Source organism: Haliotis asinina, chromosome 8, assembly GCF_037392515.1.
Source record: "Haliotis asinina isolate JCU_RB_2024 chromosome 8, JCU_Hal_asi_v2, whole genome shotgun sequence".
Lineage (NCBI taxonomy): Eukaryota > Metazoa > Mollusca > Gastropoda > Lepetellida > Haliotidae > Haliotis > Haliotis asinina.
In genome coordinates this window covers 42222214-42240679 of record NC_090287.1, presented here as the reverse complement: position 1 = coordinate 42240679, position 18466 = coordinate 42222214, and the positions used below count along the sequence as shown (strand labels likewise).

Sequence of the window (18466 nt, the reverse complement as noted above, 5' to 3'; positions counted from 1 at the left end):
GCTGAGGTGTTATATTTTGTGTATTTATACATTTTGTATTTTTTAAATTTAGTAAGAATGACTAACATTGGTCACATTTTACCATATTCTATTATTCACAGTTTTGGTCAATTTAAATAATCTAAATATATTTTATATTTCGGTTTCAAACGTAACTATTTGGATCAAATGAATTATAAATGTAAACTAATATAAATATATATCCTGGTCATTCAGTAATTTGCACTATTACATTGAAATGGAGTGTATTATTTTTCTAAGATTTAAGAATGCATTACACGGACACGTCAGCCATTTTCATGCCGGTTCGGTCAACATATTCTAATTTTATTAGAATTATTTCAAGGGTTAGGGTTAGGTTTAGGGTTAGGGTAAGGGCCCTAATCCAATATAGTAGGTAGATACATGAGTACCAGTTGTTTTCCTTTTCCATTTCCATTTTGAATACTTTGTTCACAAGTTAGATAAATGTTGAAATGTGTTAATGTAGAATTTTTGGACTAATGGAAATCGGCCTCGAACTTGCAATCCAACTTTCACTTCTAGATCTACATATTTTCAATAATTATTCGAAGTCTAACTCACCCTCGTGCCATCACTAGACATGCCCACGTCTCTCTCATTCTTTAGCGCGATCCACATTATCCTTGCTGTGTTCCCTACAACACTTTTCTGTCACAAAAGCACACAGTGATTTAAATACACGCATGTCAATCATGCATCCACTGTGAAATTGACGTCTGGCACCTGACGTGAACAACTGTTTTCAGTTCGAACCGCATCAGCTCAATCCACACAACATGTTATCTTGCAGATTACGGAATAGTACGATTGTGCCAAATGATATCGGGGCCATTCGGTGATCGTCAGTAGAGCGAAAGCATGAGGCACCAAGTCTACCCGTAACCTTCGTAATTGTCCGCAACCAATTCAACTCTTTCCGTTCATTTCCCTGACGTCACAGGAATGACTAACTAAATTTGCACATTGTGCAACAATGTGGACATAGCTCAGTTGCTGTCGGGCTAACAATTCGAAGGTCGCAGGTTCTTGTTCGACGGTTCTCACAAACTGGTTGCCTGTCTCACTGACATGTAACGTACAGCCGAGAACGTCCTCACAAGAAATTATGGTGCTGAATTCTAAAGGTGCTCCAAGATCATATATGCTGAAGTTTCCTATTCTTTTGATACTTACAGGTATCAGCTGAGAAAATAATACAAACAGCTCTTATCGTATAAATGCTTGTTGTTTTTAAATGAAGAGACTCCTCCTTTAACATCCGCATGTATCAACTGCTTGATTCACCATGTGTATTACCACTCTTGAGCTCTGTCAAAAAGAAGGTTGTCAGCCACTGACTTAATCTAATGAGGCATCTCCCATTCTTGAGGCACAATGGGGAAGTAACATGATGTGTAAGGAAGAGGGAATCTGTTAGAAAGAGGGGGGGGGGGGGTTATGATTTGTCCAAACTCACCAATATCCGTTACTTGGAAAAGTTTGATCATATGCACTTTTGCCTCTTCCTAGTTACCAGTCAGTGATGTAAACAACTATCGCACACTGGCAATCTTGGCAGAAAACACGTTTACCTCGAGAATAGGAGACATGTATACTCTCCAGGGGTACAAATACATAAATCATGTATTGACATCATTATGAATGAAACCCGTCATTTAAACTTCTCATTTTGACATTTAATTACCTAAATCAACCCTTTTGACAACAGTGCACAATAATTTCTCTCCCATGAATGAAATTTCAACCAATAAGAGGGCCGCATCTCTGTGATATAATGTGTGGTATGCCTGTGTGGGTTGTTGTAGTATTCATTTACATTTCTGGGGCTAGATTATCTTGTTCATAGTTTTATCTAAACCTGCAACCTTGACAACTGTTTTGATATATAAAAGCTCTATGTTTTCACAATCTACTACCATATAATCTTGTCACCTACTTTGCTTATTTTCCAAGATAAAACTTGTTTTCATAGATGATTCTGTCAAAATCACTTGTTGTCATGATACAGGGTATTTATATATCATTCTTGTAGTTCTGTTACAAGCAGTGTCAAGCGAAATCTTTTTGGTCATGATTCAAAAGCTTATTTAACTACGACTAGGGAGTAGTTTTGATCTTTTAGCTTGATTAAAACAAACTGTAATCCAACTGATTCTCAGACTGACTTTAGACCTTTAGGCCAGGATTTTTACCAAAAAAAACCCGGTGCCCTGTCGCGATTATCTGCCAGTCTGAGAATCGGGAAAGTTATTTAGGATTGTTTTCACCGAGTTACAAAGTCTAAACTACTTTCTACTGGTAGTAAAATATGTATGTGATTGATTGACAATGGGATTTTGCATGATATTGCATCTAACAATTTCCATCTTGGAAGCAAGGTATGTGTCAATATGATACTGCTTAGAATATTATTGTCACTTTGACTCACTTCTGAGGAAGACATTGTCTTGTTACAAGTTGTCATGGAAAATCCTTTTGATCATCAATCATTTGACGGCAACACAATGATTCAACATGTTTCTGTGGACGTTGGGAAATTGGCAAACTGAAAAACTTGTTACACATTTTATATATAACTGAAAATCTTTCTTCACATGATGTCGTCACTGCAGTTTGCTGAAGTGTCCTGGCTCCAGAGTTGCTTAACCTGTCTGTGCTTTCGTTTGCGAGTGAGAGGGAAGCAGATGACTTTAAGACAACTTTTAATGTAACCTTTAACTCGGTATTAATTAACCACATGTTTTGTTGGTTTTTTTAAGAATGAATTTGGTATTCCGCTAAAGACTAACCACAAATCTTTCATACATAATGGTTAAGAGAGTACGAAAAAACAAACAAGTAACCAAAAAAATCATGAAAAGAAAAATCATTTTTCTTATGTGCAGTAAGTAAATAAACCCTGTTTATTTTATTTTAGTTTACTTTGGGTAAGAAATTATATCGAAAAAACTCTTTTTTTCATAGCAAATTCTGTGGGTTTTTTTTGTTTGTTTGTTTGGTTTTTTTTGTTTCTTTTTTTGGATCCCCCCTGTCTTTGATCCCTAACATATGAATACACATAATGCACAGAATAATGAATCCCATCACATCTATTTACTGCAATTTCATGATAATTGGGGAGTTGTCCTACAAAACAGGGGTTGGGAAATGTCGTGATGGGGAATTGATCTGACACCCTATTTACCCATGCTGGTCAGATTTTGTGGTCAGTTTCAGTGACCAGAATCATAGCTTTTAGTTACTAGTTTCTGATCCACATTTAAAATTTACATGCAACCAAGCAACATAACAAAATCACAATTTTCATTTATTCATGACATATATTACCCATTTCTGATTATGAAAAGAAACAAGTAAGCAAAATTATAAGCCTTCAATTGCAAATCCAAAGAACAATATTTTGTACTTGGGTTTACGTCCCTCAAAACAAAGCAGCAGGATACCCGAACGACACTTTGACCACTAATTAAGCTTTAAAATTTTAACGCAGTATCTCATGGACTGTTGTACTCAACGTCTTCAAATCTGGTGACAGCTTACATTAGGGGATTATGCAGACACCAGTGTGGTCTTCAGTATTTTGACAGCCTACGTTGGGTGATTTTGCAGACAACAGGCATTTAAGGCAATCGTGTATGTGACAAAAAAAAAGGAGTAGATATTTTATAAATATATTGTGTTGTTTAGCAGTAGGGGACATTGCCATATTAACACTTGATTCTTCTGTATTTGCGTTAGATAGATCCCATCAACAAATACTGAGATGGTAATCTACTTCATGGCTGGAAACTGTCCTTTGGCCAAATACAAAGCAGGACTTGAAACTGACAATCTGAGTTTGTACTGATTTACATCTGATCCAGTAATCCAAGAAAAATGAATGCAGTTTGCAACTTTACTCACACAACAACATATCATGTGTACAAGTGTCACATCTGCATGTATGTACAATTACATAATGTGACAGAGACAGAACTCAGGTGCACAAGCCATTTATGGTGCATTGCCAGACTGGTGCACATTCTCAATATTATATATGTCATCTTTGTACATTATTTACATGTATATATATCCGCTCTTTGTATAAACTGACTCCATATTCACATGATGAGGGGGCAAGCATTACCTCTGAAACTTGTGTTAAGAATGGAAAGAAATTGTTATCCATAAAACGTGTCATGTATTCCTGATAGTTGTTAGTTCAAATTGTAAATAGGAAGTGATTGAAGTTGTGTATTGCATATTAGCAGGCAGGCAGGCAGACATACTGGTATCAATACAACAGACACTAAGTATCACAGACCTGTGAAGGTCCCGGGGTAGAATAGGCCTTCAGCAACCCATGCTTGCCATAAAAGGTGACTCAGCTTGTCCTAAGAGGCGACTAACGGGATCGGGTGGTCAGGCTCGCTGGCTTGGTTGACACGTCATCGGTTCCCAATTGCGCAGATCGATGCTCATGTTGTTGGTCACTGGATTGTCTGGTCCAGACTCGATTATTTACAGACCGCCGCCATATAGCTGTAATATTGCTGAGTTCGGCATAAAACTAAACTCACTCACTCACTGAGTTTCATAATCAACATGTTTTCTTCTATGTTTCCATAAAGATGAATTAAAACATCAGTTTTCAAGCTGAGCATTTTTAAACAATGATATTTGTATTTCTAATGCTACACTTTCTTGAAAATGTGGTTGTCAAATCTGCCAACCCCCAAAAGTAAGATGTGAAAAAAAATATTAAAAAGTATGGCACCATTGTATTGTTTTACTGCAGACAAAAAATATTTTTTGCTCTCAAACTTAGACCACAGCAATCAGCAATGATCCTTGCATCACTTGTGTTTTTAGTGAATCACCTTCTTGGGAATAAACCATCCAGGCATCCTGGTTTTAGCTGTGTTAACCTAATTTTTGGGTGTGCGCAGAGCAGCATGGCCATAGAAATTGGGGAAATGGGTTGAAATTATTGAATCAGTTGAACCTTGATTTCAAAGGGTTTTTTTTTCCCTTGTGTTATTTTGCAAGAGTCCTTTGTACATTGGCAATCATGTCAGCAGGATAATAGAACACTAAGGAGTAATATTAGTTGTCATGTAAATGCTGCCAAGAATGATTGAGAGATTGAACCTGCTGGCACAGTATCATGATTACCACGGATAGCTGAAATATGTATTCAGAAAATGTCATTATTGACATGTTTGCATTTGTCTAAATTAAGTAATTAAACATTTTACTATATTATGTGAATACTACGTAAGCCAGCTATTATATGAATGTTATAGAAGTATTCTAACTATGCCTTTGTCCCCTTATTGCTTGTGAACAGGTACATGAAGAAGTACTCATGGACTGTAGCTGTTGATTTTCTAGCATTTTTTGCCAATTGAATACTGAAGATCTACAGTAAACAGGAGAGTGACATTTTCAATAACCTACCAATACCTCTGTCTACTTGTAGTGTGACATTTACTGTTCCAGGAACTAATTTATTAATTGCCAACCTTCGCCCAGCAAACCTGCATTTCGCGCCGTCATCCTGCTGATTGATTGATTGGTAGTTTTTGACGTGTTAGTACAGCCAGGGAAGCCAGTGTGTTGTTTATGCAAACACAGGTCCGAAGAAACACAAGTGGGGCAGAGCGTATTTCATTACTGTAAACTTCTGTACTGATTTGTTGAGGGGGAGGAAATACCATTCATACATCATTGTTCCATAAGAACATGATAGAAGTGGACTACTGCCATTTAAATCTTTATAATGAGAAATAAAAAAAAAAGTTAAAATTTTCATTTTGTCCATCTGATTTCCCTGAAACATTCTCTTGTCAGGTTCATAGAATGGAAAAACAACAGTGTACCAGATGTACATGGCAATCATTTTGAATTAAAGTAATATTTCATGTTTCACATGATCTTCCAGTGGATTGTCGATAGTGTCTGCCCACTGCTGACACATATGGCATAGCGCCATATGAAGTATGTGCATGAACAGTTTATTGTTGATACTCAAAGTTCCTTTGTGGATTCTAGGTAAGGACATATATAGTTCACCAGTAACCATGGTAACCAAGACTTTTCATAGCTAGATTAATAAGGTGGTCAGGAATTGGCAGTAAGATAGATTGCATGTCAGTATATGTGTTTAGAGTTTCATTAATTCTCAATACACACAGTCAGGTCTTTATTCATCATTTTATGGGCTTCTGCTAAATTATGTACAGGATGCAGTTTTGTTCACAATCCTTGCATAAATGTGCTGCCAGTCACCGGTGATGTGAAACAGGCTGATTTCTTAAAGACTTTTGCACTTTTGCTCACAGTTTGTTCAGCTATATTTAGCAATAATCAACTGAAATTTAGTTAATAATTATTGATCTCTAATATTTTGTACCCTTCACTGCATTTACTTTCTCTTGAATCATCACAGTTTTTTTCTGTTTAGAGACGACTATATACGTGATATAGATTGTGCCAGAGAAATGTTGATCAATAGCTTAATGTATGAAGGTATTGCAATGGACAGATAAGTACATGTTGCTGCAGATGGTGGTGCTTCAGCTGGACAGCTGATATTCTCCAGTGTTTATTCTGGAAGTGATGTAGGCACAGATCACCTGACATGGTGTCAGGATATCTGGTCAGCAGCCGTAACTGCCTAGTACATCAGTTCATTCAGTCTCTTGCATGTTCAGACTGCAACCACGTCTACTGGTAGACTTTCCATTGTAATGTTTCATCCTACAATTTGTAAAGGTTATGAAAGTGACCAGTGTCTCCGGTCACATAGTTTTTGGTTCCTTAACACCCCTGAAGATCCAGGTCAGTAGCCCAAGCTTGTCTTGAGAGGCAAGGCTCAGACTCACTGACTAGGTTGACACATGTCATTGTATCCCAGTTGCATAAATCAATGCTCATGCTGTTGATCTCAGGATTGTCTGGTCCAGTACGGTGACTATTAAGGGGGAAACAACTATATCGATAGTCACACATACTATTGTGACATCGATAATTGGTATCAGAGACTCGACAGTTCCAATCTATCGATAATACGACCCATCGTTGCAACCCTACCAGGCTCAGTTATCGACATATAGCTGGAATACTGCTGAGTGCTGCGTAAAATTAAACTCAGTGTCTCCTTAACAGCACTCCAAATGGACAACCAATGCACACTGCATAGTGCATGACTATCCTTCATTGCCAACTTCTTCATATTAATACCGCCTAATGTAAATCATGTCTTTCTGTACATCTTAATTTTACCATATCCCACTTCATAGTATAGCCATTTGAATTCCTACTAATTTTAATTATATTTCCAAATTCTTTACTGGTTTTGCCCCCAGAGATCGATGACAGTGTCATCTTGCTCCCCATTTTTATGTTATCAAACACGTATCTTAGTAATAGCCTGTGCACGGAGATCACTCTACACCATTCAAATTTTATATACCATAAGTGTAACACATTGCCCTGTCCTAACAGAGTTCCATGTACTACATATGATTGGTGTTTGAAGGTAAAAATAATATAGGTTTCATCTGTTATTTGATTGCTCTAGCTGTAAAAACATCAGGAGGACAAAGATAAAAAATACACTCTGAATGGATCAATTTGATTTTTTTCAAATATCTGACACATTGAGAATTACTTGTCGTAGCCATTTATATACTTAGCAAAATCTCGGATGTACCAGAGAACTGAAACACTAATCAGAACATGTGACATGGCACTTAGCAGGTAACATGTTTTTCCATTATTATTATTATTAGGCCTTATATATGTTATTAAAAATATATGCAGCCAAACACGATTACCTACAGAGTTTCATAGATTGTATGGTGTTGTAAACAATGTGAACTGACTTAGTGTTAGGTATCGAGTTCTGCATTTAAACACATCCATGGTCTAGTGTTCAGAGCTTCTGCCCAGAGAGATGTTAAAACATGGCAGTTGTTCTTACCCTGTGCTAGACAAGGGATAAAACAAGGACAGCTTAGTCAGTGTACTGTTAGTGTCTGGGTGGGAGTGTAGCCAACTGTTCCAGCTGTAATGTGTCTCCTTGTTGTTTCAGGTGGACAATGTGTGTCCTGCGTTCCCTTTTAACTGTCACACTGCTGGCTGCACAGGTCTTGTCTGTCAACCGGGACAACTTCAAAACATGTAGTCAAAGTGGATTCTGCAAGTAAGTGGCTTCTATGGATGCAGGACTTGATACCAAAGGAAAGGATTAGCATGGTAAATTTGACTTGAAAACCTGTGTTTTCTGTATGATGGAATTTCCTCACTCACTTTTTTCCATCCATGCTATTAAATGCCTACAAATGGGCAGACATGCAAGTGATGACCTGGTATCGATATTTGTGTGGATGTTGTTGGCTAGGCCTTTGGGACATCTATGTGTCTGTCTGTGTCTGTATCTCTGTATGCGTGTGGTGTGATGGTAAGCTGAGTGTTTGCCTTGACTTGAAGGTAAGCTGTGTGGTTACCTTGACCTGAAGGTAGAAGTTGTGTGTTTGCCTTGACCTGAAGGTAAGCTGAGTGTTTGCCTTGACCTGAAGGTAAGCTGAGTGTTTGCCTTGACCTGAAGGTAAACTGAGTGTTTGCCTTGACCTGAAGGTAAACTGAGAGTTTGCCTTGACCTGAAGGTAAACTGAGAGTTTGCCTTGACTTGAAGGTAAGCTGAGTGTTTGCCTTGACTTGAAGGTAAGCTGAGTGTTTGCCTTGACCTGAAGGTAAACTGAGAGTTTGCCTTGACTTGAAGGTAAGCTGTGTGGTTACCTTGACCTGAAGGTAGAAGTTGTGTGTTTGCCTTGACCTGAAGGTAAGCTGAGTGTTTGCCTTGACCTGAAGGTAAGCTGAGTGTTTGCCTTGACCTGAAGGTAAACTGAGTGTTTGCCTTGACCTGAAGGTAAACTGAGAGTTTGCCTTGACCTGAAGGTAAACGGAGAGTTTGCCTTGACTTGAAGGTAAGCTGAGTGTTTGCCTTGACTTGAAGGTAAGCTGAGTGTTTGCCTTGACCTGAAGGTAAACTGAGAGTTTGCCTTGACTTGAAGGTAAGCTGTGTGGTTACCTTGACCTGAAGGTAGAAGTTGTGTGTTTGCCTTGACCTGAAGGTAAGCTGAGTGTTTGCCTTGACCTGAAGGTAAGCTGAGTGTTTGCCTTGACCTGAAGGTAAACTGAGTGTTTGCCTTGACCTGAAGGTAAACTGAGAGTTTGCCTTGACCTGAAGGTAAACTGAGAGTTTGCCTTGACTTGAAGGTAAGCTGAGTGTTTGCCTTGACTTGAAGGTAAACTGAGTGTTTGCCTTGACCTGAAGGTAAACTGAGTGTTTGCCTTGACCTGAAGGTAAGATGAGTGTTTGCCTTGACCTGAAGGTAAACTGAGTGTTTGCCTTGACCTGAAGGTAAACTGAGAGTTTGCCTTGACCTGAAGGTAAGCTGTGTGGTCATGACTTGAAGGTAAACGGAGTGTTTGCCTTGACCTGAAGGTAAGCTGAGAGTTTGCCTTGACTTGAAGGTAAGCTGAGAGTTTACCTTGACTTGAAGGTAAGCTGAGTTTGCCTTGACCTGAAGGTAAACTGAGAGTTTGCCTTGACTTGAAGGTAAGATGAGTGTTTGCCTTGACTTGAAGGTAAACTGAGTGTTTGCCTTGACCTGAAGGTAAGCTGAGTGTTTGCCTTGACCTGAAGGTAAACTGAGTGTTTGCCTTGACCTGAAGGTAAACTGAGAGTTTGCCTTGACCTGAAGGTAAACTGAGTGTTTGCCTTGACCTGAAGGTAAACTGAGTGTTTGCCTTGACCTGAAGGTAAGCTGAGTGTTTGCCTTGACCTGAAGGTAAACTGAGTGTTTGCCTTGACCTGAAGGTAAACTGAGTGTTTGCCTTGACCTGAAGGTAAGCTGAGTGTTTGCCTTGACCTGAAGGTAAACTGAGTGTTTGGCTTGACCTGAAGGTAAGCTGTGTGTTTGCCTTGACCTGAAGGTAAGCTGAGTGTTTGCCTTGACCTGAAGGTAAACTGAGTGTTTGCCTTGACCTGAAGGTAAACTGAGTGTTTGCCTTGACCTGAAGGTAAACTGAGAGTTTGCCTTGACCTGACTCAGTTTACCTTGACCTGAAGGTAAACTGAGAGTTTGCCTTGACCTGAAGGTAAGCTGTGTGGTCATGACTTGAAGGTAAACGGAGTGTTTGCCTTGACCTGAAGGTAAGCTGAGAGTTTGCCTTGACTTGAAGGTAAGCTGAGAGTTTACCTTGACTTGAAGGTAAGCTGAGTTTGCCTTGACCTGAAGGTAAACTGAGAGTTTGCCTTGACTTGAAGGTAAGATGAGTGTTTGCCTTGACTTGAAGGTAAACTGAGTGTTTGCCTTGACCTGAAGGTAAGCTGAGTGTTTGCCTTGACCTGAAGGTAAACTGAGTGTTTGCCTTGACCTGAAGGTAAACTGAGAGTTTGCCTTGACCTGAAGGTAAACTGAGTGTTTGCCTTGACCTGAAGGTAAGCTGAGTGTTTGCCTTGACCTGAAGGTAAGCTGAGTGTTTGCCTTGACCTGAAGGTAAACTGAGTGTTTGCCTTGACCTGAAGGTAAACTGAGTGTTTGCCTTGACCTGAAGGTAAGCTGAGTGTTTGCCTTGACCTGAAGGTAAACTGAGAGTTTGCCTTGACCTGAAGGTAAACTGAGAGTTTGCCTTGACTTGAAGGTAAGCTGAGTGTTTGCCTTGACTTGAAGGTAAGCTGAGTGTTTGCCTTGACCTGAAGGTAAACTGAGTGTTTGCCTTGACCTGAAGGTAAGATGAGTGTTTGCCTTGACCTGAAGGTAAACTGAGTGTTTGCCTTGACCTGAAGGTAAACTGAGAGTTTGCCTTGACCTGAAGGTAAGCTGTGTGGTCATGACTTGAAGGTAAACGGAGTGTTTGCCTTGACCTGAAGGTAAGCTGAGAGTTTGCCTTGACTTGAAGGTAAGCTGAGAGTTTACCTTGACTTGAAGGTAAGCTGAGTTTGCCTTGACCTGAAGGTAAACTGAGAGTTTGCCTTGACTTGAAGGTAAGATGAGTGTTTGCCTTGACTTGAAGGTAAACTGAGTGTTTGCCTTGACCTGAAGGTAAGCTGAGTGTTTGCCTTGACCTGAAGGTAAACTGAGTGTTTGCCTTGACCTGAAGGTAAACTGAGAGTTTGCCTTGACCTGAAGGTAAACTGAGTGTTTGCCTTGACCTGAAGGTAAGCTGAGTGTTTGCCTTGACCTGAAGGTAAGCTGAGTGTTTGCCTTGACCTGAAGGTAAACTGAGTGTTTGCCTTGACCTGAAGGTAAACTGAGTGTTTGCCTTGACCTGAAGGTAAGCTGAGTGTTTGCCTTGACCTGAAGGTAAACTGAGTGTTTGGCTTGACCTGAAGGTAAGCTGTGTGGTCATGACTTGAAGGTAAACTGAGTGTTTGCCTTGACCTGAAGGTAAGCTGAGAGTTTGCCTTGACTTGAAGGTAAGCTGAGTGTTTGCCTTGACTTGAAGGTAAGCTGAGTTTGCCTTGACCTGAAGGTAAACTGAGAGTTTGCCTTGACCTGAAGGTAAGATGAGTGTTTGCCTTGACCTGAAGGTAAACTGAGTGTTTGCCTTGACCTGAAGGTAAACTGAGTGTTTGCCTTGACCTGAAGGTAAACTGAGTGTTTGGCTTGACCTGAAGGTAAGCTGTGTGGTCATGACTTGAAGGTAAACTGAGTGTTTGCCTGACAAGAAGGTAGGCTCTGATGTTGAGATGTTTTGTTGCAGACGCCAGCGTGCAGTGCAGCCCGGCCAGTCTCCATATGTAGCGCTCCTGGATTCCATACAGAAAACATCTACGTCTATACAGCTACAGTTATTAAATAAACACAACAACGTTCGATTTCTTTTACAAGTTTTTGGACTAAAACATAACACTGTACGGGTTAAACTGAATGAGTTGGAGCCATTAAGAGAACGATATGAAATCCCTGTAGGAGAATCTTTGAAGTCTCAGCCTGAAGCAGAACAGTAAGTACATTTCTGAAGTCAGTAGTACTCATTATATTGAATATGATAAGCTGTGTGTTTGGAGAATCTGTAGATACAATCCAAATGTACCATGTTACAGTAAGTGGTTTTACACCGCTTTCACCAGTATTACAACAATGTCACAATGGGTGTTGGTACTGCCTGTATGGTTCCCCATAGTTCACAGAATGGTTCACACTGGACAGGTTTCTCAGTCACTGTAAAAATGGTTGTGGATCTTCTATCTACACATGTATTAGGTATGAGTTTCATGTAAAGGTCTCAAACTAGAAATCAGAAATCTTGGGAGTCTTTCAGGCCTTTTGAGGAATGTGGATGAAATATATACTGTCCAGCAGAGCATGTTTCTTGTGTGGACAGGGTGAGTGAGACCGTGTATACAGCCTACTTTATCTGGCAGGATCACAGTGCAGGAGACATCCAGAGACAGAGTCACCTTCTCACTGGGTAACAGTAAAGTGGTCATTCTGTCAGACCCCTTCAGGATGGACTTCTTCTCAGGAGGAGAGCCGGTTGTCAGCATCAACTCACAAGAACTGCTGAAGTTTGAACACTTGCGAAAAAAACAGTGAGTTGTTTTGCCACTTTGTTGCCAAGGAAAGCATCAGTTACATATTCTGAAGATTACTGTAACTGAATTATTCAGGCAAATCATTCACAGAAATACAAGTAGGATATTATGCAGTCCTAGGGATGCCATGGGTGACAAACAGGACAGATTTGAAGAGTTTTATGGAATTGTTCACACACTAAGCAATATTCTAGCTGTATGTCAGCGGTCTGTAAATCTGGACCAGACAATCCAGTGATTATGAGCATGAGCATCAATCCAGCATTTCTGATACAATGGCATGTGTGGACCAAGTTAGCAAACCTGACTATCCAAGCCAGTTAGTGGCAACTTTGGCAGTTAGGCAGTAGATCTCATTTGACTTCTATGATTCATGAAGAACCACATTTTGTTAGATGTATATCGGTTGAAATACAAGGATTAATGGTGGTGTGTGTCAGGGTGTAGTTAGAGCTGACAGGTGATGGCTTTGTGTGTTAAGGTGTAGATAAAGCCAGCAGGTGATGGTGGTTTGTGTCAGGGCATAGATAAAGCCAGGAGGTAATAGTGGTATGTGTCTTGGTGTAGATAAAACCAACAGATGAAGGTGGTGCGTGTCATAGTATAGAGCCAGCAGGTGATGGTGGTGTGTGTCAGGGTGTAGATAAAGCCAGCAAGTGATGGTGGTGAGTGTCAGGGTGTAGATAAAGCCAGCAAGTGATGGTGGTGTGTGGCTTTTGACCAGAGCATGTAGATTAGAGGGTGGATGCATGTCTGGGAGGTCACAATGAAGTCATCAGATGATCTTTCCTCTCTGACTAGTTAATGAGATCAAATTGTTAGCTTACACCAGCATGTGCGTATCATGCACCAACTGTCTTTGCACCAATTTCTTTTTGTCCTTGATTTGGAGTACTTGCCTAAGGTAATTAGAAGTAGTTTGATGACATGTTACATGACATTCAGTGTTGTAATGATGTTGTGTGTTGCTGCATACACCTTTGCTTCTTGCTGTTCATGTTTCTAATCTAGATATCTGGGAACACAATGTTTCTGTCCACTTTGTAGGGGCTGGTTGAGTAGAATGGGCTCGGGATTATATTCTTGGTTTTCCGCCCCTTTCAGAGCGGAGCAACAGCCAGATCCTCCTGCAGAAGATAAGGGTGAGGAGGAGAAGAAGGTAAGTTTACCCCTTTACATTAATGTGCATAGGTAGCATAGTTTGTTGCATAGGTAGTAGTGGTGACAAAGTAGTACATGTCAAACCTTAGTTCTTGCTGTCAGGTCTGTAAGTCACCTTTGTCAGGCCAGGCCAGAATGACTTTTAAGCCAGCATTGTCTATCAGATCGCTTTATGATCACATAACCATAAACAAAAGATAAGCACACACACAGCAAAAAAAACCCCACAAAACTACAAAACTTGCAAAAGCCCATATTAGCATGTTAAACAGGTTAGTAGATTTCTTTGAGTTCTGTGCTTTTGATTGATAGTTGACAATGTCATCTATAGGGGAAATTATTAATGATATCAATATGAACATTTTGTTATTGATTATATTATTCTTTAAGTTTTGTGACAGTTTTGTGAAGTATATTCATTTCTTTCTTTCTCTTAAATTACTTGTCCAATATCTATTGATAATTGATCAGTATTCAGTCAGCAGTTACTGATGTCTATGGTTCATCCCATTAGTCCTAGGTTGAACATGCACGAGATGGTTTGATTGGGCTGTAACTGTGTCAGGCAAACCACAAGCAGTTTTGTTAGTCTCATTCATTAGTGTCAAATCATAACATAACAGGTCAAAAGACAACGTGAAATATTAGTGTTAACCACTGTTGTGTGTAGTGTGATATGTGTACACATGTTCATGGCAATGTGTGAAAATTGATGTTATATCTGTTCTCTGTAGGAGGGAGAAGAGGAGGAGGAGAAGCAGGTGCCCCCCGAGAAGACGGATGAAGAGGCTGACATGTGGGAGGAAACATTCAAGTCCTTCACAGATTCTAAGCCTCATGGTGAGTGCATGGTTGTTCATTTGATTTCTCTATGTAGCTGCATGGATTCATTTATCTACTTTTGAAACAAAATCTTAGTCATAATGGAAACAGGAGCGTGCAGGTGTATTTTAGTAGTTGTAGGCAACGAAGCGTGACAGCCAGATGAGGCCTTTGTCCTGCTTGTACTGTTCCTACTCTGACAGATCACTGGTCTGTTGCAGGTCCTACTTCAGTGGGGATAGACATCTCATTCCCAGGCTTCGACTTTGTTTATGGAATTCCAGAACATGCAGATAGTCTTGCTCTCAAATCAACAAAGTAAGTAAAGTAGTTCTGGTTAGTTTCCTGCCATTTCCTGTTGTAATAAGAATATATGGATACTTTATATGGATAGCAGCTTCTTTTATACATGTGATGTGATGTTTCGGTACAGATTCTTATAGTGTTGTCAAACTAGAATGTGGAGCTGTTGTAATGTTGGTATGTTTCATAGCTTGGAATGATTGGATCTTTTGATTGCAGAAATACTGAGCCCTATCGGTTGTTCAACCTAGATGTATTTGAGTATGAACTGTACAACCCAATGGCTCTCTACGGCTCTGTTCCTCTAATGTTGGCACACAAGTGAGTACCATCCCCACTCGACCACATGGTCTAGTGCTAGGGTTAAGCCATAGTTTCAGTCATTGTACAGTATCAGATCAGCTCTGGCATCTGTGACAGATATGTTTCACACTTGCTCAGCTCTGACATCTGTGACAGATATGCTTCACACTTGCACATCTACATCACCAGATGTTTGTGGTGATATAAACATTACCAGTTTCATGTAACAAATACGTTAGTCCTATCCATTGTTAGGAACACACAGCAGTATATATAATCTTCTTGCTGGCGCTGCTTCCAACATAACTAGCCGGCTATAAAGCCATTGTTCTCTCTCACTTTCACTCTCCAAGAAATATTATCCTCCTGTGTAATACTGAATAGTGTTTAAAATTCTCAGTTTAATCTTGGTGTGTTTGCCGGATGTAGCACGACACTACATGATTGAATTGATTGGGGTCTACAGTCCTACTACTTCTTGTTGCCCTACATTGCCAGCACTTATACAGCACTGAATGTTATCAACACTAATTGTGAATGTTGTCATTTACAGTAAAAAGAACACAGTTGGCATATTCTGGCATAATGCTGCAGAGACATGGGTCGACATCAGTTCCACTGTGGCTGACAAGGTATGTGTGTTATACCTACACTCACAATATCCTTCACAAGTACATCATCAGCTGTTGCATCTTTATTACTCATTGGCTGTGTTTTATTGCAACTTAACTACACAATTCTTTTTCAGAAGAAGTCCTCCTTGGGGTACATATAAGCATATTTATATCCATTAAAAATCCCTACGACAGTTGTAACCATTTTTTATAATAAAATATTTACAAAACAAAAAACTCGTTTTTGTCCTGTGAGACCACCCTTACAGGGCCTCCCAGGCTCCCTACAGCCAAGAGCATGTAACTCTGGCCGTCTACCTGGCACCTCACTTTTCATGCTGTCATTCGACTAGAAAGACGTGCGTGGTCCATTTAGATAGTTTTGTGCTATCTACCTACGTAATTATGAGTGAGAAAGAGTCAGCTACTGTATGTATGGTTCCTTTTCTTTTGCACAGGCGTTAGTTGGAATTTCTTGGCTGAAATTTTCATTCATATATTGTTGTAACTTTGCCGGTCGGGTCCTATCTTCCTGTCATGTGGCAGGCAAGATGGCGGCCTTTATGGCTTCTTATTAGTGGGGGAAGTGTTTCGCTTGCGTCTCACTTATTCCTGCATGTTTCCTATTAGTATGTTTTACATGCTAAGATGTCTTAACCCATTTGTTCTTGTTTCAGTCAAAATGGGTAGGTTGGTCTTTTTCATTGCATTACGCACTTGTGTGTGCACACTTGTTATTGCATTTAGCCGCTTATACTTTGTTGTTTAGCTGGGTTAAATGTATTTTGGCAATTTATTATCGTCCGTGCGTTTATATTTTGCATGTTGTGTGTTCTATTGCGTATGTTTTCTGTACATCAGTTACCATTAGTTTGGTTCTGATTGTTACAGTTTCGGGGTGCACCCAAGCCATGGGTCTAGGCTCCGGCACGGGTGCTGTCCCTGTGGGAATGTCAGATCCAAGCTACAGCTCTGGTGTCGCTTTCCCCGTTGGCCCAAGGGGTTTTGCACCGAGCACTGGCTCGGGTGCAGTTCCCCTTGCCAGCGTCGGTCCATCGGGTCTCCTACCGTTGATCTCTGGCAACCTAACTGGTGGTTCTCGAGCACTGGCTTTGCCGCCTGTCTTGGTTCCGCTCAGTGCATTGGATGTCCCTGCTTCGGCAGCCGATCCCACGGGGTCTCGGCACCCTGGTGTTTCGGTGAGCCAGGGGTAGGCGACTTGGACAACTCGGCTCTTCTGGGTCTGTTGTCCTTGTTGACGGGTCCCTTGTGCGTCGGGGTTACCGGCAACCAAACTGGCGGTTCGAGCACCGGCTTTGCCGCCTGTCTCGGTTCCGCTTAGTGCATCGGGGCCCCTGCTTCGGCGGTGGATCCCATGGGGTCTCGATGCCCTCTTTCTTCGGCGAACCAACGGAGGCCGATTCAGAGCTTTTCGCTCGGATCGTCCCCAGGGCATGTACGCGAATGGATCGTGGTAGTACTGATGCCGGTGGTCATCCCATCAGATGCACCCGATTCCACAAAGTTTCGTCTTCCTGGGATGTGTTTACTCTGTGCAGGGTATCCGAGATGAAGCTGCTATGCCACAGGTGGTCGTCCCTGTGGACGCCCCCGATCCCGCGGAGTTTCGTCTTCCTGGGGAAGCGTTTGCTCCGTGTAGGGTGGCTGAGACTCTATTGCGTATGTTACCTACACTCATCAGTGAGGTAATTAATCCGCTCCTGTCAGGTAGTCATTCGCAGTTCAATCCCTCGGAGCTTAACCGCTGCTACTCGATGGGGGAGGATGCGCTGTTTGACCCTCCCATTGTCGACGAGTGTGTGTACGCCTCGATCGCACTTGGGGGGTCATCTGGCCACAGCCAGGCATCAGCTCGTCAGGGTCGCTGCTTGCCACCTTTTACCTCGGTACACTCAGCCTACCTCTCTGTCCTGCAGAGGCAACTGGTGTCACAGGAGGACGGGGACGAGGATATTTCCTCATCCACGTTAGAGCAGCAACTTACAGAGGTGCATTCACATTTGACGCGCAACTCAATGCGTTCTTGCGCGAGTCAGATGATGTGTGCTGTGATTGGCCTTCGTAGGTATTCACAGGCTACACAGCAGGCACTGCTGTCTCTGCCTTTCTGACTGGGCTTGACCCTGTTCCCGGGGGCTTTGACGGTAGTTGAGGAGGCCGTGGAGGCACTTTGCCTTCTACCCGAAATGCCTGTGGGTGGCGCCTCCCGTTATTACTCCGGGAATGGGAGATAGTCACATCCAATCCCTGGGTCCTGTCCACACTCAGGGATGGCCACATGCCACAGTGGAAGTGAGAGCCTCCCCCTTTTGCTGGGATTCGCTGCACTCCGGTGCCGAAGTTGCCAGAAAAGGTGGCAATCCTCCGTGCTGAAATTCAGTCTTTACTGAACAAGGCAGCCATAGAGATGGTTCCACCAGGACAGGAGAATACGGGGTTTTACTCCACTTATTTCCGGTGACCAAAACGAATGGAGGGTTCAGACCCATTCTAAATCTCAAAGGTTTGAACAACTTGATAGAGGTGCCGTCTTGGCAAGGCACAAATCTTAAAATCAATCTTAAAAACTCAGAACTGGTGCCGATGCAGGATCTGGTTTTCTTGGGGGCGAGATTCGAGACAGCCC

General features: G+C 41.4%; 1 protein-coding gene across 2 annotated transcripts in view; it reads left to right on the top strand.

The window, feature by feature from the left end:
• The window catches only part of LOC137295390 (neutral alpha-glucosidase AB-like), a 32140-nt gene that overhangs the window by 1264 nt on the left and 12410 nt on the right, over positions 1-18466 (top strand). The window contains exons 2-9 of one of the 2 annotated variants that reach the window (XM_067826728.1): positions 8102-8212; positions 11782-12024; positions 12446-12613; positions 13721-13775; positions 14512-14617; positions 14821-14917; positions 15122-15223; positions 15759-15837. In XM_067826728.1, the coding sequence (XP_067682829.1) occupies positions 8102-8212; positions 11782-12024; positions 12446-12613; positions 13721-13775; positions 14512-14617; positions 14821-14917; positions 15122-15223; positions 15759-15837 (961 nt within the window). Of the gene's footprint in view, positions 1-8101; positions 8213-11781; positions 12025-12445; positions 12614-13663; positions 13776-14511; positions 14618-14820; positions 14918-15121; positions 15224-15758; positions 15838-18466 lie in introns of both variants that reach the window. The other variant, XM_067826727.1, reaches the window with a different exon arrangement.